The 21,599-nt window shown below is 38.0% G+C and overlaps 3 protein-coding genes across 3 annotated transcripts in view; 1 reads left to right on the forward strand and 2 right to left on the reverse strand.

Moving 5' to 3' along the window:
- lbhl (LBH regulator of WNT signaling pathway, like) overlaps positions 1–21,599 on the forward strand; it is a 489,980-nt gene that overhangs the window by 94,149 nt on the left and 374,232 nt on the right. The gene's annotated exons all lie outside the window — the stretch shown is intronic.
- On the reverse strand, positions 460–7,853 carry kcnk6 (potassium channel, subfamily K, member 6). The gene is made up of 3 exons (XM_079874445.1): positions 7,283–7,853; positions 4,216–4,611; positions 460–1,723 (listed from the first exon to the last, which is right to left on the reverse strand). The coding sequence occupies exons 1-3, from the start codon at positions 7,596–7,598 to the stop codon at positions 1,488–1,490; spliced, it is 948 nt and encodes a 315-aa protein (XP_079730571.1). The 5' UTR covers positions 7,599–7,853; the 3' UTR covers positions 460–1,487.
- LOC307160341 (uncharacterized protein) lies at positions 8,381–20,074 on the reverse strand. The gene is made up of 6 exons (XM_079874380.1): positions 19,724–20,074; positions 16,639–18,522; positions 14,808–15,007; positions 11,339–11,460; positions 10,818–10,941; positions 8,381–10,570 (listed from the first exon to the last, which is right to left on the reverse strand). Exons 2-6 carry the CDS (start codon positions 18,494–18,496, stop codon positions 10,442–10,444), a joined length of 2,433 nt encoding a protein of 810 aa, XP_079730506.1. The 5' UTR covers positions 18,497–18,522; positions 19,724–20,074; the 3' UTR covers positions 8,381–10,441.

Raw genomic sequence — 21,599 nt, forward strand, 5'->3', positions numbered from 1 at the left:
ACTCAAAAATTATTTTCTTTTCCTTTAATCCTCCCTTATCGGGTTTATGCTACTCTGAACAATGCCTGAACTTCCTTTTTTGGGCACTTCTTGCGTTGTTTTTGCCTCTTCACGATGACTCGCTTAATTTAGTCCTAAATTGTAAGTCGCTTTGGACAAAAGCGTCTGCTAAATGATAAATGTAAATGTTGTTTGGCTATAGCAACCTGACCATGAATATAGACTCTGGAGCTCCCGACCAACAGTTTTGGTGGAAGCAGGAGTGTCGAGTTGGGCAGATGAGTGTGTTTTTTGGATACAATCCAGGTTAGTCTCTGGACATCCCTTTCAGACAGCTTCCTCTTGCATTGACAGTTACTCCTGTTGTATGTGGTTCGTCCTACATAATGGTATGACAACATTATCCTAGATACCATAGCTCTCAATGCACCACAAAACCTTGCTGTCCTAGTCACAGATGACAAAAACAATTTGTCCTCTTTTTATTAACTCTATGTTTCCCATTATGTTGTGTGGATTGCAATAGTTCATGTACAGTTGTGCTATTGCAACCTCCAACACTATATTGGCCAGTGTTTCAGTTTCATTGTCCAACCCCTGTATTTAAAGTGCTTAAGAAATAATACAGGATGTGTGGAGTGTGTGTGAAACTCCACAGCTACACATTTAATCACACAGTCACAAATTACCAAAACAGTTTTTATTTTTTTTATGTGCATGCATTTCTTAAAACCCCTTTTGTTCTGACATGAATATCAGACACCCTTTTTGTTCCCTACCATCCGACATTTACTATACAATGACACAAAGAATAATGAATGTATGTACAGTACTACAATAAAGACAAAAAGACCGTGTACAGCATAACAGTCATTGGCTGTCAATTATAAAGTGTAAAAAGCCAGTTATAAAGTGCATCTGAAGTTCTCCACACTTCTGGACATCAAAAACCACCATCAACTAGCCCTGAAAACAATGATTCACTTCATTTCAAACTCATCGATGAACAATACAATACTGGACGGCTGGCGGGACTGTCTTCCTGTGTCTATTGTCCAAACTGAGAGGTCTTGGTCCAAGCAAAAAAAAAAAAAAAACATTTAATAGTCTGGAAATATATCTGCATATGAAAATAGCAATCAGTTACAAATCCTACACAAAACAATGCTAGAGAAGATTCACACGTAGGACACAATGAGCAAGTTTTCAATTTCCTAAAAGAATGGCAACATTACTAAAGTCTTGAAGATCAAATTTCGACATCATTTGGTTCATGAAAATGTTACAATCCACCCGGATGCTTTGTTCCAAGATAACATCAGAAGCTGTTCTGCCCAACAGTGAGCTGTGTTGTGTTGCACGTGTTCACACTCGACTGTCTTGACCTCGGAGGTTCTGCAGAGGCAAGCTGCTGCTAAAGACAATTTACAAGTGCAGGACACTGCGACAGTAAGTGATCTTATGTGAATGAGGAAAGATCTAGTATTTTATCCATTTATGGAGTTGTAGGACACTTGAGAGCTGGGATCCCGCTGCTTTATTGAGGCCTTCTCAGCCTCGGGCGATTCGTCATCAGGTTTGCGATCTATAATTGGCTCTTTATCCTCATCTTCCTCCTCGCAGCTTGGCAGCTGGAAGAAAGCGGTCCACCCGTACACATCTGCAAGCTTGTGGAATGTGCGAAGGACCAGGAACATGACCATCAAGCCCACAAACAGGTACACTGGAAGAGAGAGGAACGAGAACTCATTTTAGATAACCATTTCAAGTACTTACAAGGGAAGCAGAAAGGAAAAATTATTTATATTTATAATATAATATAACATATATTAAACGCCAGCCCACAGGCACTTGGTATGATATGTATAAGTTTCCAATGCCAATAATAACATTGACAGGCACATGGATAAAATATTAGGGGTAAAAGGTCAATTTCACAATTGCATCCAAGTCGCCTTGGATAGATTAGATCAGGGGTGCCCAATCCTGCTCCTGCCGATCGACTGTCCTGCACAGTTCATCTCCAACCCTAATCAAACACACCTGAAGCAACCAATATAGGTCTTCAGGATCACTTGAAAATTAAAGGCAGGTGTGTTTGATTAGGGTTGGAGATGAACTGTGCAGGACAGTCGATCGGCAGGAGCGGGCACTAGAGGTGGGCAGATCGATCTGAAGTATCGATACTATCGATACTGACGTGGTATCGAAAAGGATCGATCCTCACATAAAAATATCGATCCAAATGTGTGTTTTTTTACCAGTCATTTTTATTAATTTATCACGCAATTCAGTGCGTAAAATAAGCTTCTAAGTGAAAAAAATAAGCGAATGTTAGCAGATAATTGTGTAGGAGAACTTTTTCTCCTAGTCATTTGGATACAAGACGAAACCAATCAATCACAGAGAGCGTTCGATGCTGGTGCTTCGCTGAGCTCACAGGACCAGTGTGTTTGGGAAACGAAGCCTTGCTTAGATGACAGATAAACAATCGGGAGTTATTTCGCAATAAACAAACCAAAAGTGTACATAACGTTTCAAAATGTTGACGTCAGTAAGATTTTTTAATGAAATTAATATTTTTATTCAACAAGGATCGATGCATTAAATTGATCAAAAGTGACAGTCAAGGGTTTTACACTGTTAAAAAAATCTACTTCATATAAATGCTGTTCTTTCAACTTTGTTCATCAAATAATGTTGCATAAAATGTATCATGGTTTCCACAAAAATATGAAACTGTTTTCAACATTAATAATAATAAGAAATGTTTCCTGACCAGCAAATCAGCATATTAAAATGAAATATCATCATGACTGGAGTAATGATGCCGAAAATTCAGCTTTGATCACATGAATAAATTACAGTTTACTATGGCATAGAAAACAGATTGCCTATGTTAAATTGTAATATTACAGTTTTTACTGTATTTTTGATAAAATAAATGCAGAAGAGAATTAAAAATCTTACAGACCCCAAACTTTTGAACAGTAGGCTAGTGTACAATAGTACTTTTACTATAATTAGGGTAGTTTTGTAAAAGTCACTGACTAATTACAGGCGAGTTGAGAGCACAAATCACAAAATATTTAGTAGTCATGAAAACATATTCAGATTTAGCATATTAATGATGCATTCACCTCATAAATCATGACACACTGCTCTAGCACAGGAAAGTGCATACAAGTTCAAGTGCATGCTTTTAAAATGAAAAAGTATTGGTATCGGTATCGATATCGGCGATACTGGCCCTGTATTTACTTGGTATCGGATCGATACCGAAATTTGCAGTATCGCCCACCTCTAGCGGGCACCCCTGAATTAGATTATATTAGCAAGTTTGTGGAATGTACGAAGGACCAAAAACAGATACGCTGTAAGAGAAGAGAAAGAATTTTAGCAATCTATAGGCAAAAACTATATAGTAAATTGTTACAATATCGTTTAAGACCTTTGCCGAAGAGAGAAACATACACACAGTAAATGCATGAGATCGTATTCTAAATAAATACAGACAGTTATATGAAGTTGGTTCCCCTTTGCCGCTATAACAGCTTTCCACAAGAGTGTTTCTGTGGGACTATTTGCCCGGTCATCCAGTAGAGTATTTGTGAGGTCAGGCACTAACCATAAAACCCAAACATTAAATAAGCAAAGCATAAAATTAAATTGTGCAGCTGAATTAGTATTAATGTATCATATTTAATAATCATTCAGAGGAGACTTGCTTGGATACAATGGTGAAATTCACTTTTTACACCTAATATTTTTCCTTCTACCTAGCCATTTTTTTTATAGCCATGAGCCGCTTATATGAACCATGTACTAAATGCCTGCAGCCTGTGTGTGTGTATACATACATGTATACACATATATATGTGTATGTATATATATGTGTGTGTATGTATATATGTGTGTGTATGTATATATGTGTGTGTATATATGTGTGTGTATATATGCGTGTGTATATATGCATGTATGTATATATGTGTGTGTATTGTGTAACATTACAAATTTATACTACTTATATATAACTTAAATATAGTAAATTTAAATGTTTATATTTGATGTTTTGTTAAATTCGGGAACTTTTGCCTTTTCTGTTGAAAACTTTAAAAGCCCTATCTTGGTTAAAGCCTTTCACACCCCTCACCTGTCTTTGAGCTCAACCAAAAGGTCTCTGAAAGGAAACTCGAGGAGATTCGAGTCTCTTACCCATGACTGATATCTTGTACAAAGCTCTGAGTCTCTGTCCTGGCTTTTCTGCTGGCACAAAGTCCCCCAGTCCAATAGTGCAGAGGGAGATGAAGCAGAAGTAGAAGGCGTCCAAGAAAGACCACGATTCTTCTATGGCGCTGAACACCAGCGCAGGAATCACGAAGAAGCCGAGCACCACCAGGACCATCAGTACGATGAAGTGCACAACACCGGCTGCGCGGGGGTGCAGGCCGGCCCGCTGCTGGCACATGGAGATCGGCCTGTAGGTCAGGGGGTGCATGAGGCGCTGGACACAGGCTGTGAGCACCAGCATGGTGAAGGGCACCCCGATCAAAGCGTACACGATGGAGAACGCTTTACCCGCATCAGAGAGCGGCGTAGTGTGGCCGTATCCTGGAAGAGAGGGAAATGCAGGGGAATGTTTCCAACAGGAACGACACTTCATGTCAAGTCACATTTATAACGCTTTTCACAATACACAGCTTTACAGAAAGTCATAATGGTAAATAATGCCTTAGTGCTTCACCATATAGAACAAGTTTTATCACTGGGCAATATGACGATATGATATGAGTGATTTAGATCTAGTTAGGCTATATTGTCTTTAAAGGGTTGTCTAGCACACATTTGAGCGTTGAAGGCAATTAAGATATTTAAATATTGGCCAGTATTTTTGAGGATAAGTGATGTTAGTAAAGTATTAATGAATATGATCGGATGTTGCAGGTGAAAAGGCTGACGTTATCAGGAGATTTTAGATAATGGTCAGTCAGTTTTATTGTAGAGTAAACAACTCTCAAAAAGCATAAATGAATATACAATCAGTCTGGTTGTCAAAGAGTCTGATATGAGTTTTTTGACAATAATCTGATAATAACATTTCCCTAATGAAATTAGCAGTCATTTAAGTGATGATGTAGAAAAATCTAGGGTTTGGCTTTCATTTTAATTATAGGAACATCTCTGATTTCAGGCAAAATATATTGTGATGTCATTCCTTTTTGTGTTTAAAAATGACTTATATCATGGTAAAGATTTTGCTCTGACTTGAATCTGGGATAGTTCATCTAAAAATTAAGATTCTTACATCATTTCCTCACTTTCATGATGTTCCAAACCTGTATAACCTTTTTCTTCAGTGGAACAAAAAAGACAATATACTGAACTGTGTATGTCCGTATACAAAAACAACTTTGGACCCCACTGACATTGTATGGATAAAAAAAATGTATAATTTATACATAAATAAAAATCTATTTTCTACAGAAGAAAAAGTCATACCGGTTTGGAACGACATGAGTGAGAGTAAATGATGACAGAATCTTTTTGGCTGAAATATCCCCTTTATCTTGCTAATTCTGCAACGCATGTGATTTCCTGACTGCATAAAGCTGTTAGTGTAATCTAATACAGAGCAGGGTCAGCTACACAGGTTAACGTGCTCGATGAAAGGAAAGCTTTATACAGACAAACAGGTCAAAGGATTGATTTCCCATGATACTATTTGCAGGACATAAACCGAGAAGCCCAGTTAAAGCAAACTGCACTATGCCTAAACTCATGCGGGTTTGACAAAAACAAATATCATGAAATAAGCTGTAATAGATTCTCCTGCACACTAGTTTCACATTTGCCTCCCATGCAAATTTTTTTTACTTCCTCTATCAACAGCAGCACTTCTGGGTGCATGTGACAGCTAAAGTTAAAATGGATGAAAAACATGTGTAAGTTAATGTAATTAAACTCCCCTCACAAGGACATGAAAAATATTTAAGTTATGTACACACTGCACTCTAAATTCCACACTAGCCTAATTTCCACTACAAGACCAATCACGTGCATTGATCAAAACACAGACCTTCAATAGGCCATGTCATTAAACCAGAAATAGCCTATTTAAAAAAACTGAATATGAAAATAACCCTTTTAATAACGGAGTTGTCATCACATCAGTATCTTTTTTTTCTTTTTCTTTTAATGAAATACTGACATTAAGGCATGGATACAATATATGAATTCCATACACATCCATCACATGCATCTATTTGACAAATGGAAATGAGGTTGTGTACCAAGCAATACATTCATTCAACATGTGATTTACAATCTGATTCCAGCTTGTGTATATATGTGTGTGTGCGCCAACACACACAACCTAACAGTTGGCAAAGTACTGTTCAATCTCAGCAACTATAGGAAGCATGTTTGTTTGGAAAAGGCGATGCTTCCTGTACCCTTAGAACGGTTTAATCCATAACAATGTGCTGATTTGTTTTAATCTGTTGGATTATTTAAAAAATTTGATTTCTAATGAAATTTGACTTGTAATGTGGAACCAAATAAAGTATATAAAATGTGTGTGTGCAAACCCAAATATGGATTTTATATATATTTTCAATACTAAGATGGAAAAACTGCCAACTTATATGAAATATTACATTAATTAGCTGCTTTAAAAAAAAAAAAAAGCATGCTCCATTTTCATCCTGTTAGGCTATGCGGTTTTATTCTGCAGTCTAAACAATGGTCAAAAATCATGGGATTAATCCACTTTATTAATAAAAAAAAAAAAACTTCTTTTTAGGTCAAGTTGAATTAAAATACATTTCTGCATTTATATTTTTGAAAGAGATTCCACAAAAAAAGGGGCCTGATGTTTGCCAACATTTCCATCCTGTTGAACATCCTGTTAGTCTTGCCATTGCGTAAAAAAAGTTGTGTCTCATAAAGTACCTAAAAAGTCTGCTACACCTTTATATTGGCAATAGGATGTTAAGTAACATATTTCAAAAGCATTACATAATAAGAATGACTCTGAAGAAACCGTCTCTTAATGAAAATGCTACTCCACTCTATTGTTTACACAGTTACAGTAAACTCTAGGATGTTCAGTTCTGGCGAACTTTGGAACGTTGTTTTGCAGAACTTCGAATGTTTGTGGTGTTCTACACAGAATTCTACACTCGAGTCAGATTTAAGGGGCTGCTAAACGTATAAATATCCAATATGATGTATCAAACAAGCGCAACATCAATTAATTAAACTCTGTTCCTGTGAAACTCACCCACTGTCGTGACCATCGTGTTGGCAAAGAACAGAGAAGACGCCAAATCCCAGTTTGTATGGAGCGAGGCATTTTCAAGGATCGACACGCCGTATTTATTCGCTTTTAAAACTCTTTCTAAGAAACCTTCAAGGGCCGTAGCGTTGATGCAGCTCAGGTTGAGGAACTCAGCTTTCAGGGAGTCCAGGTCTGATTTCAGGGTGTTTTCGACGGGCCGCTCGATGGCAGAGAAAACAAGCGCTCCCAGTATCAAGTAAGTGATGTACGCTAGGATGAAGCCGCTGAGCACAAAGCAGGACCTGAACGCCGTGGACATGGTGGGATTTGAGAGTAACGCGGTGAAAGTGATTCTTAATTTGTTGCAGGGATGTGTTCGACTGATTAAACTCCACCCTCTGACAGAAGTTGGCCACGGTGGCCAGGAAATAACTGTACTCACTCAGTCACATGGGTTCATGCTTTGAATTTTGTGGGTTTGTAAAGTGCAGAACAAACTTCACACGAGCTCTTTCATTTACACCCAGCAGAGAAATCCATTATACACATAGTGTGATTACTATCAAGTGCTCCCAAGTGCCAAGAATCTTAAAGGTGTACTCAGTACTTTAAAAAGTATTACACCTACTACAGAAATGAATAGTATTTCTCATTAAAATGATGAGATGAAATGATGAAATACATGAGATGAAGTCTTCAGTCATTTTAGTCTTTTAGGAAAAAGCTGTTTTGTTCTACATGAAGTTGGTCGCCCCTTCTTGAGCTCCACGATGTTTAGATCACTCACTTTTTTCTCTCTTGCAATTGCTAGTTTATATCTTGCAACTCTAAATTTTTTCTCGCGATCCTGGCTTTATATCTCGCAATTGTATGAAAAAAAAGTCAGAATTGTGAGATAAAAAGTCGCAATTACTTTTTCTTTGCTTTATTCAGTGTGGTGGAAACAAGCTTCCAAAATAAAATCCAATTCTGAGGAAAAAAATTATGAAAATTACTTTTTTTTAAATTTTTTTATTCTGTGGCGGGAACAAGCTTCCATAGATTTTAAGATTTTTGGGCTTTTTAGCCTTTTCATAAAGTGTTTTTTTTTTCTTTTTTTTTCAGATTAGTGAGAAGAAAACATCCAAAATACAATTTTAAGTGTATGTTTTATAGCACTTTATCTATTTGTGTCTGTGATTTCAATTACACTGCATATCTTTAAAGGCCATTTTCTCAAAATGAGTTGTTTCTCTTACGCTGAGTCAGAAATCTCCACTTCAGCAGCACTTTTACATACACCAATTACCAGTATTATTCTATATTCTGAAGGTTTTTTACAGAGGGGTTTGTTCATATATAATTTGCCATATTTTATACAACATTTCTTTTTCTGGCTGTTGACAGTATTTTCTGATTTATGAAGTGATAAAAAGAGATATCCAAAATCCTATAAAAATCTTGAAAAATGAAACAAGAGTTTTGAACCTGGCTTTACCCAAAGTTCTGATTTTTGTTCTAGAAATGTATGCAAATTGGTGGATATTTAATTAGATATTGCCTCATTTGCATATTTAAACATTTCAGAAAACTTGTAATACAAAAAACGTTTGCAATTCTTAATGTAATTAATCAACTGGGGAAGTAAGGTGATATCTATTAGTTTATCCTTTTACCCTATTCACCTGGGGTGTCTTGCCTTAAGAAGACATTGGTTTTACAGATAGGCTGTAAACGTTTATTCATAAGTTACTGATGCAGGGGTTTGGATTAATTTGCATAGGGTGTATTACAGCAATATGGGACATGTTTTGCACTGTGACTGCGCCCGTCACAACGACACTTAGTTCAGACCAATAAATGAGACCTTGAAATACAAAATAACACAGAAAGAAAAACAAACCCGTGATGAAGATGAAGTGAGGGAGAGAGTCACATGTCACTGAGGGGATAGAAATAGCTGCAGTCTCAGTCAAAACAGTTTAGTGCATTTCTGTTCATATCCACGCTTCAATAAACAGACCTCATATAAACTCATGAGGACAGCAGTGTGAACAGTTGGAGACAGCGAACTATTATCCTGGTAAACAACCAGCCAAGTCATTCTGATTAGTCAAAGTTAACCCATTCATTTCCAAAGTTTCCTCTTGTTACATCTCTGTCCAAAGGAGATGTCCTCAAGTGTTTTGATGGCATAACTGGAACTAAATAATATGTGCAGATAATCAAAATGACCTGAAGTTAATTTGTGTTCATAGGTTGATGCAGTTCACATGTGCTCAGGCCGCTTATGAAACCCTCAGTTGTCCGCTTCATTCAGTCCTTAAAGGTGTTTTAATTACATCAATCAACAAACAAGCTTACAGGTTCAATTTAAAATGTTAACATTAATTTTAAAACACTTCTGAAAATATGGTCTCTATTCTTCAGGAGTTAAAAATGGTACACTACAGTGTCATATTTAGTACTTCAATCACAGGGAGAAAAGACATGGAAACAAGAAAATGGATTTCTCTGTGAGGTGGTGTATGAAAATACATTTTGTGGAAATTTGCTAGCTTTTGACAATTTTCAGGTGAAGGAGAGCCTTTTGGGGGCAGAAAGTACTTGTAATCTTTCTCTCTCCCCCCATCAAAATATATATATTTTTTGTTTATTTAAATTTTTTTCATTTATTTTTGCCGACATGAAAGGCCATATTTGAATCTACATGTTCGCCATGACTCCAGCAAAACAATCTTATTCTAGCATATGTAATCCATAGATTGAAAGCAATACAAAAACAGCATACTGTAATATTTGATAAAAATAGGTCCAATAACCAGACTCAATGCTGCACAAGTCTCCTTACACCTGAACTAAACAATTAGACAAAGTTTTTTTTTAACTTGACATTTTAGTATATTTGTCCTAATTTAACCCTAATATGCTGACATACTGAAAAACATATATTTGGTTGAACGCAAGTCTTGTGTTTCTGGATACACAGCTGAATGAGAAACAGAATCTCTACCAGACACTGAGTGAGAACAGACATTGAAAGAAGAAATACACTTTAAATAAACCTAGAATAGAATTCAATCCAGGGAAATTCAGTTTTTCAACACGTATTATTATTCCTCTCCGCTGAATTTCCTTTTTTCAAGGAAGCATAGGTCAAAGATGTTTCAGCAGATATAGAGACTAAGTCTTGATATTTCTGTTGAAGTCGTATGACAGTCTTCTCTTAGCATTAGCAGCTAACTGCTGGTTGGATGTTGGGAGATTTGGAGAAAACCTGGAACTGGTCTTCAGTCGAACTGCCACACATTCCTGAGGTAGAAAAGGATGATTATGTGGTTATAATATTGAAAACATACAAATATACAGAGTAAATATACTATACTACACTATACTATACTGCAAATACACAAATACCAAGCCCTGTTTATAATATGTTCTACTTTAAATAACATTACTAGGGATTGATGTGGCAAAAGCTCAAAAGGGTTCGGTTTTAATATCAAGTTTTTGCAATATATTATTACAGTGTTTTCATCATTCATTACAGCAAACTCACAGAGCTGGGACGTTCCAGATGCAGTGACTGGAGGAGAAGTTTACAGGACATTGACTCCGCCCTCTTATATTTCACACCAATCATCCGGTCCAGATCCTGGAGGCCATCAAGTAAGCTCTGTTCCCTTTGGGCCAAAGCAAAATGATTAACCCGGAGTTTTAAAGCATGTAACAAGAAAAACAAATACCATTATTATATGTAAAATCATCAAAGAAAGATTTGTTTTTACATTTTCCGTCATCTCAAGAGGATGAAATGCAGAATTTCATGCAAAACAGTCAGGCCTTTGTTTTTTATCTGATGCAATGCAGTAGTATCTTGTATTACCACAAGGTGGCAATAGATGATTATTATATATGGCAGGGGTTTTCAAACTGTTCCCGGAGCCTCCCAAGCACTGCACATTATGCATGTTTTTCTTACCAGCTGATGAGCTGAAAAATCCCTAATAGTAACTATTATAACTTTATAAATAATAATGCCATAATTAGCGCAGCCCAACTACAAATAATGCAACATACTTGTGCTCCCCTATATTGCTGTTTTCAGCTGGTCCTCGCAGAAGCTGCTTTAGTGTAGGAATGTATTCAGGATCTTCACAGCGAGACTCGTCAGAGGGAAAGGCCTCTAGAAAGACATTTGACTACACACACAAACAGTGAGGATCATTAGTCATCAACGCTCAACAGTGATGAGTTTTGAATGAGTTTTAGCTACATTTATAGGCTTACAACAACATTCTTGAGTTTAAAGATATATTAGTATGAATGTTTGTAGAAGATGAGAAATAGTATGTCATTGTATCATGGCTCTTTGGAATATTTCGGACATACTGCATATTTCTGGTAAAATCTTTATGTATAATGACCGCTAAACTGTACAATTTCTTTCATATATCACATGGTTATAATAATAAGTAATTTCACATTTATATATTTGTTAAAGGAGTCATGACCTAGTATTACCTTGGATACCTACTGCTGTATTATAGTCTTTCAGGCCCTTCTAAAAAAGAAAAGTGGAAAAAAAATGAACACAGAGCTCCTCAGACCCTTATTTCTGAAGGCATTATTGTCTCGCGAGATCTGATGCGATATTTTGGCTGTCGTGGACAGTCATTTTAATAATGCAAATGAGGGGCGCGTTGATTGGTGGCAGGAAGGAGGGGGTTGACAACGCAGGTGACGCTTTAGCATATCATTACAAAATGACATCATGGCGCAAATTATGAATGAACCCGACCTGGCCGCGACCGGCCAGTGTATAAGTATGAGGCGCCGTTTAGGGCTTAAATCAAACTTCATTCACGCACACATATATGAAACACGCTTGCATACATACTAAGTAGTCACACATACATGTATATGAACTCTCCACGCACATACTCATATGAGACGCGAGCGCACACACACACAAACTCGCGCACATACTCATATGAGACGCGAGCACACACACACACACACACACACACACACAAACTAGACGGCGCCTCATATATAAGCGTTAGGCAATCAATATACAATAGCCGAATTCATGATGATCTCAGTCATTTGTTGTTTGCAAAGTAACGTTAGCAGCCATTCCCCATGTTTACCTCGAAGCTAATACTCCCGTGTTTGTTACACAGAGTAGAGCAATAAAAACACATTCTTACTGTTTCAATTGCAGGCAAGTGTCTGATTGTTGAAAATGGCCCCTTTTTCCCGAGCTTCGCCTGATATTGCCTCAAATTTGTGAAGGATTCCGGCGTAAAATGTTTAGTTAGCACAGACACATAACGTTAAGCCAGTGGGAAGGGTTGTAGGAACCGCGTCATTAAAAATGAATTTAATCCACTGGTCCCTGACAGCTTGGTCCGTTCTTGGGAGAGAAAACACGTTTTACATGTTGATTCTGGCAGTCAACAACAGGGCAACTCAGTGTGCACTACGTTTCTGCTTCTTTCTCGACTGAATATGAGGGGAGGAGGGGCGCCAGGGCGCACTTCCTGCGGCAGGTCTGCGGTGTCCATATATGGTATATCCTGCCCCGTCATGACGTCAAGTCGGGGCTGAAATCAAAATCTCGTATTTGAGTGCGCGTGCACGCGCGCTGGTTTATGAACCCTGGGGTAAACGAACGCTTCACTTTTAAATATCGGCTTCCCGGCCAGTGTATAATCGTTAGGCAATCATAACATACATTGATTCTCGTGGAAAAGTGAAAATTGCAGGTCATGACTCCTTTAAGTAGTCTAATAAGTGGGATAATGAACATTCATTATGTCAGGATGTTTGGGACCCCTACACAAAGGGGTTGCAGTCAAAACTCATTCACCAGTGGTTCCCTCGACATTTTACTATAGGGTTCTTCAATTTATGTGTGCAATGAGGTCTGTGGTAAACATAACCTGACGATACTTGAATTATTTGCTCTACAATGTAAACTGCGCACCCCCCAAACGTTCTTATCTAGTTACTTGTTAGAAACATGTTTTTTAAAATAAAAATTACAGCTTCAGAAATCGTGTTTTCGATATGGGTGTGTGTAATTTAGAGTTGTAGAGTAAAATGTTCAAGTGTCATCAAGTTATGTTTACTACAGACCTTATTTAACCCATAAATTGAAAAAACCCATTATAAACCACTGGCGAATCAGTCTTCGTGGTTCTGACATCATCCCTGCACCACTACATACTTACGCTTCCTTCACGTGCTATGGGAATTATCGTAAATATGGATTTCCTAGTTAAAAAGTGGACATGAACACCCTCTCAAGTCGTATTTACCACTAGGATACGACTCAGGGATCATTTTGATATCCATGTTCCCAAGTTGGGTGGGGCATAACCTTTAAAGGCCCACTGAAGTGCCTTAAAATGTGCGGCATTATGTGTTGATGTAATTTCCACAGAAACAGGAAGACAGGTCGGGACATATCGAACAGCTCCTCCCTTTTTTTAAATAGCCAGTAGCGTTTAGTTTATATCACAGCTCGGCGAGAGCTGTTGAGCTTGGTAAAGTTTCCTCCTAATCTCAAACCATTTATCCGCCTAATCTCCTCTATATCACTTTAAAATTTAGCATTCTGTGCAGAATTCAAATGGGTCCGATACATTTGCTCTGTGCTCTCGTGTCTCTGGACCGGAGCAGACTGTGCGCACTGTGGCGGTTCAGTGACACTAACGTGAAATCAGTCTTCATTCGCCCCAATGGAAAACACTGTATGAAATACACTATCCCTATCCCCTATATAGTGCACTATGTGCCATTCACCATGTAGAAAATAGTGAATGTGACTGATTTTAGCCGCAGCTTCAGCGTCTGTTGTAGGTAGGGGGCGGAGCTTCAGATTCTAGAGAGCATTTGATTGGACAGAAAATCTGATGAGAAGCTGAAGTGAAGCGTTTTGAACTCAAAATGCGACTTTTGTCGTTATTTTGGAGCACACTAGCTCATAGATAACAGTAAGGCTAAAGTATTCATATTAAAAGCCAAAATACTTCAATTTTGATTTCATGGGGACTTAAACTGTGGACTTCATGCTGTGACTGGTATTCTTCATTAGTTTTTTTCCACAACAGCTACATTGCCTTGTCTTGTCTTTAAGTAGTGCATATTTACATATAATAATTTAAAGCATGTATGTTTTATACACAGTGAAATAGCCTGTATTTGAGCGAAATTCCAGAATTGTCAGTAAGCTGACGATGTAGATAGTGCGGTGAATTTTTATATGGTTGCCAATGAATGGGACGCTAAATATCATTTTGGCTCAAATAAGATATTCCCAATAAACAGGCAAGAATAAACCTGGTGTCCTCCATGATTCCTGTTCTTTCCGACAACAAAGCATTTGAATGTGAAGAGCTCACAATCTTCAAAAGTGGGAAGTAGGACATTTCTGATTACACGTGAGGGCAGCATTAGTCACTAAACGGTTTTAGTGTCTTAAACTGAAAACAGAATTATTATAACTCTTTACCACATAAATATAAATATAAATCTTTACCACATTATGGAGAGGAGAGAGGGAAAGGTTTGGCTTTTCGGTAGAAGGCCACCACTGGCCACCAGGCACTATCTTCTGCTCCACAGTCTCCTGGCTGAAGGCAATCCATGTGCTCTCTGACTGCTGGAAGGATTGGTCTGCCGTCCAATCAGATGCCCAGGATGCGGGTTCATTTGCATCAGTGGAACTTGCGCATCCCTCTGAGAGGAGATGAGGATTCATGTAAGTCTTTAAAGTTTCATTTTCTTGGATCTCATGCAAAAACTCCTAACAAGACCAGTAGGTGTTATGTTAATGCAAAGAGCTTCTGCTAACTGCGGTGGAAAGGTTTCTCAATCTCTAGCATCATAGACATGTGCAATAACTGACAGGACGTGAAAGTGTTTAACCATTCTTCAGTTCTCTGTTTTTGTACACTCTGTGAACAAAGTGAATAATTAGTTATTTTTAGACCATTGTTGAAAGGTACAACAAAGGCTCATTTGGGGAAAATGTGCCTCTAGTACCAACATACAGTGAAACACCAACAAATGTTAATCCATTTCACACAAATTATGATTACAGGGGCAGATCATTGATTAATAACGACTTTTCACACGGTTCTAGCATGTTATGAACTCAAAACACTTACCATAGAGAGCATGATTTGCAAACTAATACATTGTGATGTTTGCATCACATAACTGGCTCCATATGTTTGGCTTTTCTGTATAGTAAACTTTCTTGGTTGCTCACATGGCATTGCATCTGAGCATTCGAATATAGTCCAGATAAGAGCTAAAAAACTTATATAAGCAATGTAGATGGCATGGTTGCTTCAGAAACTGTGTTTTTATCTAAAGCTTGCTTGTGTTAACACAATAGGTTAGGTTAAAGGTTTAGGGTTTAATGCTGCTGGTTTTTGAAATGGTACTGTAGATGTTATTTTCAAATGCAATTAACCTTAAGCATTAACCTTTTAGCAGCACTCACTGCCGTACTACAGCAAATGTAAAAAATGTTACCAGATTCATGTTCATCAGTTTCAGTTAAAACTGAACATGCTTTTAGCACCACTCACTGAACATTTAACTTGAAAGTATCGCGAAATGTGCAAGTAGTCACATCATTTTGCTAAAATGTCACGGCAGGCACATTATTCCAATGAAAAGAGATGGTAAATGCCTTCCACAAATAACTTATTTGTCATATAAAAGATTGCCTTGCATGACCTAAAAAATAAAAAGTAGGTTAAACCTGTTTATGTTACCTGAATCATCTGGTTTTCACCTTTTTAGAGAGCAGGATTAATCCTGCGGATTATGATTACACAGTGGCTGCCAAAAATGAATTTAAGCCTCTAAGATTATAAAGGGGAAAAGTATTTGGTTTTGACCAAAAATTATGGGCAGAAGACATAGTATATGAATAAATAATGCTGTGTTTGTCCTCTGTTTTGATCAAGCCATTCCCTCTAGACACACTGCCTTTGGCATTATGGAGGTTGGCCTCTCCTCTTGTCCCATTGGCCTTGTGTTTGCATGCCATTTTAATGCTGCCTCCTGCCTTAGGCTGGTACACGGCAACAGGGGTAGTGAAGGGATGAGGGGGTAGGAATTCCAAGCAGTGCTTTAAATAATTAATATCTTCACATGAGGTCGGGGGAAGCGAGGGGGTCTGCAGGAATCCAGGTCAATCCAGACAGACTATTTAGTACTGGAACACTGGAACTGCATGTTTATCTGCTCACACAAACCCAAACTAAGCCAGGTTCCTGCTCTAGAAGAGAACTTACTGTACTTTCCGTCTTAAGTGACTTAATGTAATCATACTTTCAAGACAGTTTACTTACCACAGTTGTAATCCTCTCCCGCAGCCAACTGTTGGACGTCACTGAACCCGTCCATCCCACCTGCCTGCATGAAAGCCCCAAACTCATCCTCATCCTCCTCGCCCACATCAAGAGACCCCTCGTCAGTGGCCACCTTGTCCCTGTCGTCAACTCTTGCCAGCTCTGATAGCGACTCTGAGTTCACCAGAGGCAGCAAGTCTCCACCTCTAGCCCCCACCTCCCCATTGCTTAATGCTGGGATGGCTGTTGCTATGGCTGCAGTGGTGGTAGGGGCAGGATTAGGCTGGGAGTGAATAGTGGTTACAGTTATATTGGTTGTTGGTGTGCTAAAGCCTCGTGAAGAGGATTTGTCAGACTGCTGAACTTCAAGTTCCCCATGCTCTGTGATTAATTCCTCCCAATGCTGAGGTGAGCACATGGGCGGCCTCCACTTCTTCTGCGTAGTGCTACATTCAACACCCACTGGAGTGCGGCCCTCCAGCATGACTGTACTCTTTGTTTCTGGAGATCCGTCTCTCTGAGTTGTGAGATCGCGATTCTCCACCGAATGTAGATTCTCACGCTCCATTAGGCGCTCATCTGGCCTGGATTCTTGATTCTTCTCAATGCTGACAGGGACTTCAGAGGGAGTTTTAATGGAAGAATGATCTATGCATGGCTCATTATTACAGTTTGTTGTGGTTGATTTTATTTCTAGACTTTCGAAGTTCGTATGAGCAGCCTCAGATGCTACAGGTGATCCTAGGTTTGGCACATCAGCAACAAAGTTATGATTGTTCTGGTGATCATTTGATTCAAGGTCACATTTACTAACCTTAGTGTCTCCTTGTGCATCACCATTGGCACAACTGGATCCTTCATCTATTTCAGAACAGTTATCGGATTGATTAATGCTCATATCAGCTTCAACCTGCTCACCTGGTTTGGCACATGGTTTGGCAGCAGAGCAGCAGGTTTGTGGGTCCATGCTCTCGGGTGCAACAGTTTTCATCGATACGGGGGAATTAGCCCTTTTGTCTTTGCCCAACTCATTGATATCTTCCTGACTTGGATAGCTAGCACTGGTACCTTTCTGGCATTGTGTTATTGTTGTACCTGGTGCTACGTTAAGTGTCTGCGTGTCTGTAATAACTGCATTTTTTTGGCCACCATGTTCCGGCTCACAGTGCTGATTGGCGATTTCCTTTTTGCCGTGAGCTGTTGTTCTTCTCTCTGCCGAGCCTGTCGTTTTACTGCACTTCCTCCATTTTCTAATGGCCCTGGGCTTGGCCTTGAATAATCCTCCATCGTCTGTCCCATCATGGCTCACCCTCTGCCCCCTAGAGGAACATATAAGCTCTTCTTTTGTCCCCTCCAGAATGACAGTGTGAGTCCGTGGACCTGTGACTCTCGCTCCAGCCCCTCGGTTTCCAACAGCACAGATGTAGCTGCCTCGTCCCTGGGCCTTGAGAAAGAGGCAGCGAGTCTGAGTCTGCCTGCCCCCCTCAGTGCCTTTCAAAGTGGCCACAGTTACAAGAGCGCCAAGACCGCCTTGCCTGACCCCTGGAGCTCTCGCTGCACTATTTGTACTGTCCAATGTGTGCCCATAGCCACTGCTAACCTGACCTGACCAGCTTCTCTGCCCCACCCTGTCTTCAGGAGGCTGTTGGCATGTGCCCTGTGCCCGAGATCCATTAGCAGCCTTCCTCCTGGCTTTAGAGTAGCCACCACTCACAGCCCACGCTCTCAGGCCTTTAATCAGGGGTATGGCTCCAAACTCAAGGGCACTGGTCAATGAGACATTGGTTCTTCGGCATTCATGCAGTAGCTCCCGATGGGCCATTTCCAAGCAGTTATTGTTGTTGTTCTGTTGCAGCATTCTTCTTGGGGCAATACTATCAGATGCTGTGGTGGGTAAAAATGGCATTTAGGATGTCAAAATCTTAAAATGTTTCTGTTACAGCACATCTTTTATTATTCAGCCATGGAATGCAAATGGCATATATCTTTATGTTAGTTTGATATCTGATAATTAAAGGTCAATACAAAAACAAGTACCGGCTCAAATATTAATTTAGTTCATGGCAAATTGTCTTCATATAAAATTTAAAAGTTAATTTATTTACCATGCCTTTTTCATTTGAAATGAATTTGCCTTGTGTTCACATCAGTCCTCAATGTCCGAGTATGTATATATATATATATATATATATATATTAAAATCGAAATCGAAAATATGTATTTTAATTATTTATTTTATTTATTTATTTTATTAATTTTATTATAATTACAATTTTGTAGTTTATATTTCTATTATAGTTTACTGTGTTTCATAGTTATATACACACTGTAATTGTAGAATATTGTAATATTCAATAAAATACACATACAATATGTATAATGTTTTTATTTTTATACTTACAACTATTATAAAAGATATTATCATATCAAACCACAAAAAGATTGTTCTTTCTTCGTTCTATTTAAATTTTATTATATATTAGTGGTCAAATCGATTAATCATGATTAATCGCATCTAACATTGTGTTTATATAATATATGTGTATATATATATATATATATTATTATGTGTGTATGTGAGTGTATGCATATACAGAATATACAGTATGTATGCATATATATATATATATATATATATATATATATATATATATATATATATATATATATACATACACACAGATGTATCAATGTATGCATATATATAGGCCTATATAATATGTTGTAATTATAATTGTATTTACAGACTGTTTTATTTGATTATGTTTTTTATTAGTACATTTAACACTTTAATCTTTTATTGTATACTATTACAGTATTGTACATTTTTCTTAAATTTATTTCGCATGTCCCAAACTATGTCACGATGATCGGAGGACGCTGCGTTACGTAGTCTACACACACACTACGTGATCGCATCACTTGCACCAAATCGGGAGTCTGTCATTAACTAATACTTGCCCACACAGATGTAACCTCGGGGAGGGGGGATTATGTGCATCGATTCTTTTTGTGGTTTGATATGCTAATATTTATCTTCTAAAATCATAAACAACCAATCTTTTGTTTCTTTGTATCACCTTACCTTTACAGCGTGCCAGTCATTTCCCTCATCATGCTGATGCGATGTCACGAATCACACAATTCCAGCTGTCGTAGGTTGAGAAGATGCTGCTGGGCTGAAGGATTTTAGCTTTAACCTTCATGAGGATTTTGGACTGTTTAGAAATTATGATATCCATGTCACCACGTCGTTTTAAAACAGCATATCCGAATACAGAGCATCGTAGATTTGCAGCGTAAGCTATTAATCCCATGTACGTTTCATGTGCTCCGTTAAAGTGAGCGTCACGCTACACCTCCGTGTCTCCTCATAGCGCAGGCTGCGTTGTGCGTTCACTGGCAAAGCAACGCAGAGCCTCCGCAATCTAGTGCGTGCCACCAGCTGACCAATAGCCGAGCGTGCATAACGTCAGTGCTTTTATGCTTACGCACGAAGAGGACACGCACACGCGCCAACACATAATTCATTAGAGCTTTCTCAGGTAACACTTTAGTATAATGGTCCGTCATTAGGCTACAAAGTAACTAGTAATGCAGGACTAATGAGTAGTACAACATTAACACTTCAGCTACTATTAACTAATATAGAAACAAGCTTATCCAGTAAGTAATATCGAATTTAGGAGATAGTTCCTTATTAGGTAATCAATAATTACTTTATGAGATTAGCCTCAAAACTAACTGACACATTATAAAGAACATTATCGTGTGTCCGAGACATAATCAGTCATCATTTTTACTCTGAATATAGTCATAAAATACATCACTAATTACTCAGGTGTTACTTAGTCACTATGCAGTAACTACTAGTGATCTGGACTATTATTTTAAAGTGAAAAGATGTTCCTGCATAGTGAGTATAACCCCTGAGTAATTAGTGATGCATTTTATGACCACATTGAAAGTGAAAAAAGACAATTGCTAACGTCTCAGACACGTTAATGTTGTGATTAGTAATTAATAAGTAATTCTTTATAATTTGTCATAATTTCCTATTAGTTCTTAATGATGCCAATCTCATTAAGTAATTATTGATTACCTAATAAGTAACTATATCTTAGTCCTAAATTTGATACTTACTGATTAGTTAAGCTTGTTTCCATATTAGTTAGTAGCTGAAGTGTTAATGTGAAACTACTCATTAGTCCTGCATTACTTCCTGCAGTTACTTATTAATGATGGACCATTATTCTTTCCCTTTTTCATTTAGATCTGTCAGTTCTGGTAAGTATTTCATACCTTATGTCGTCACCTTCTGAAACCCTCTTGCACTCTCTCTTTTGCTGGACTTCTTTCTTTTAGTTAAATAATTGAAATTCAACAGAACTCAAAACATAACAAAGACAAATAACCTGGTAACCTATGTTTATACATTATAGGCACTTTAAATATAATTAGAATCATTCAAATGTCCCCTATATATTAGTGTGTTTTGTCGCTACAATACACAGCTTTAGTTTTAAAGGGATAGTGCACTCAAAAGTGGAAATTGTCATCATTTACTCATCTTCATGTTGTTCCAAACCTGTATTTCCTCGATGGAACATAAATATAGAAATTATCTTCATTTTTCACAATTATAGGGCCGACAACACAGAAGTCGAATGGGCTATTTTTCATGAGACATTTATGGTGTTTAGTTGTATAACTTAAAAACTCCAGTCTCGTTTCAAAGTAATTGCATGAACAAAAACAAACAATACATTCGTCAAAATGTCTGCTTTTGCGTTTTCATGGAAGAGAGTAAGTAATAGGCTGTGAGTTTTGAACGACACAAGGGTTAGTAAATGACCGTAGTTACATTTTTGGGTAAATTGTTCCTTTAATGTTTTCACTATCTGGAAGTAGGTTTCATCATTCTTAAAACATTTTTACACATGTCCTGTGATACTGTATAT

This window comes from Squalius cephalus, assembly GCF_949319135.1.
Source record: "Squalius cephalus genome assembly, chromosome: 6".
In the NCBI taxonomy this organism is placed as follows: domain Eukaryota; kingdom Metazoa; phylum Chordata; class Actinopteri; order Cypriniformes; family Leuciscidae; genus Squalius; species Squalius cephalus.

Excerpts from the sequence above, each read along its gene's own strand:
- kcnk6 (XM_079874445.1), bottom strand. The coding sequence starts at position 7,598 with ATGTCCACGGCGTTCAGGTCCTGCTTTGTGCTCAGCGGCTTCATCCTA. Across the intron at positions 4,612-7,282 it reads CACGATGGTCACGACAGTGG|GATACGGCCACACTACGCCG; the intron begins GTGAGTTTCACA and ends CCTCTCTTCCAG. Across the intron at positions 1,724-4,215 it reads GTACAAGATATCAGTCATGG|TGTACCTGTTTGTGGGCTTG; the intron begins GTAAGAGACTCG and ends TCTCTCTTCCAG.
- LOC307160341 (XM_079874380.1), bottom strand. The coding sequence starts at position 18,496 with ATGCTGCAACAGAACAACAACAATAACTGCTTGGAAATGGCCCATCGG. Across the intron at positions 15,008-16,638 it reads GGGAGAGGATTACAACTGTG|AGGGATGCGCAAGTTCCACT; the intron begins GTAAGTAAACTG and ends ATCTCCTCTCAG. Across the intron at positions 10,571-10,817 it reads ATCTGGAACGTCCCAGCTCT|GAATGTGTGGCAGTTCGACT; the intron begins GTGAGTTTGCTG and ends TTTCTACCTCAG.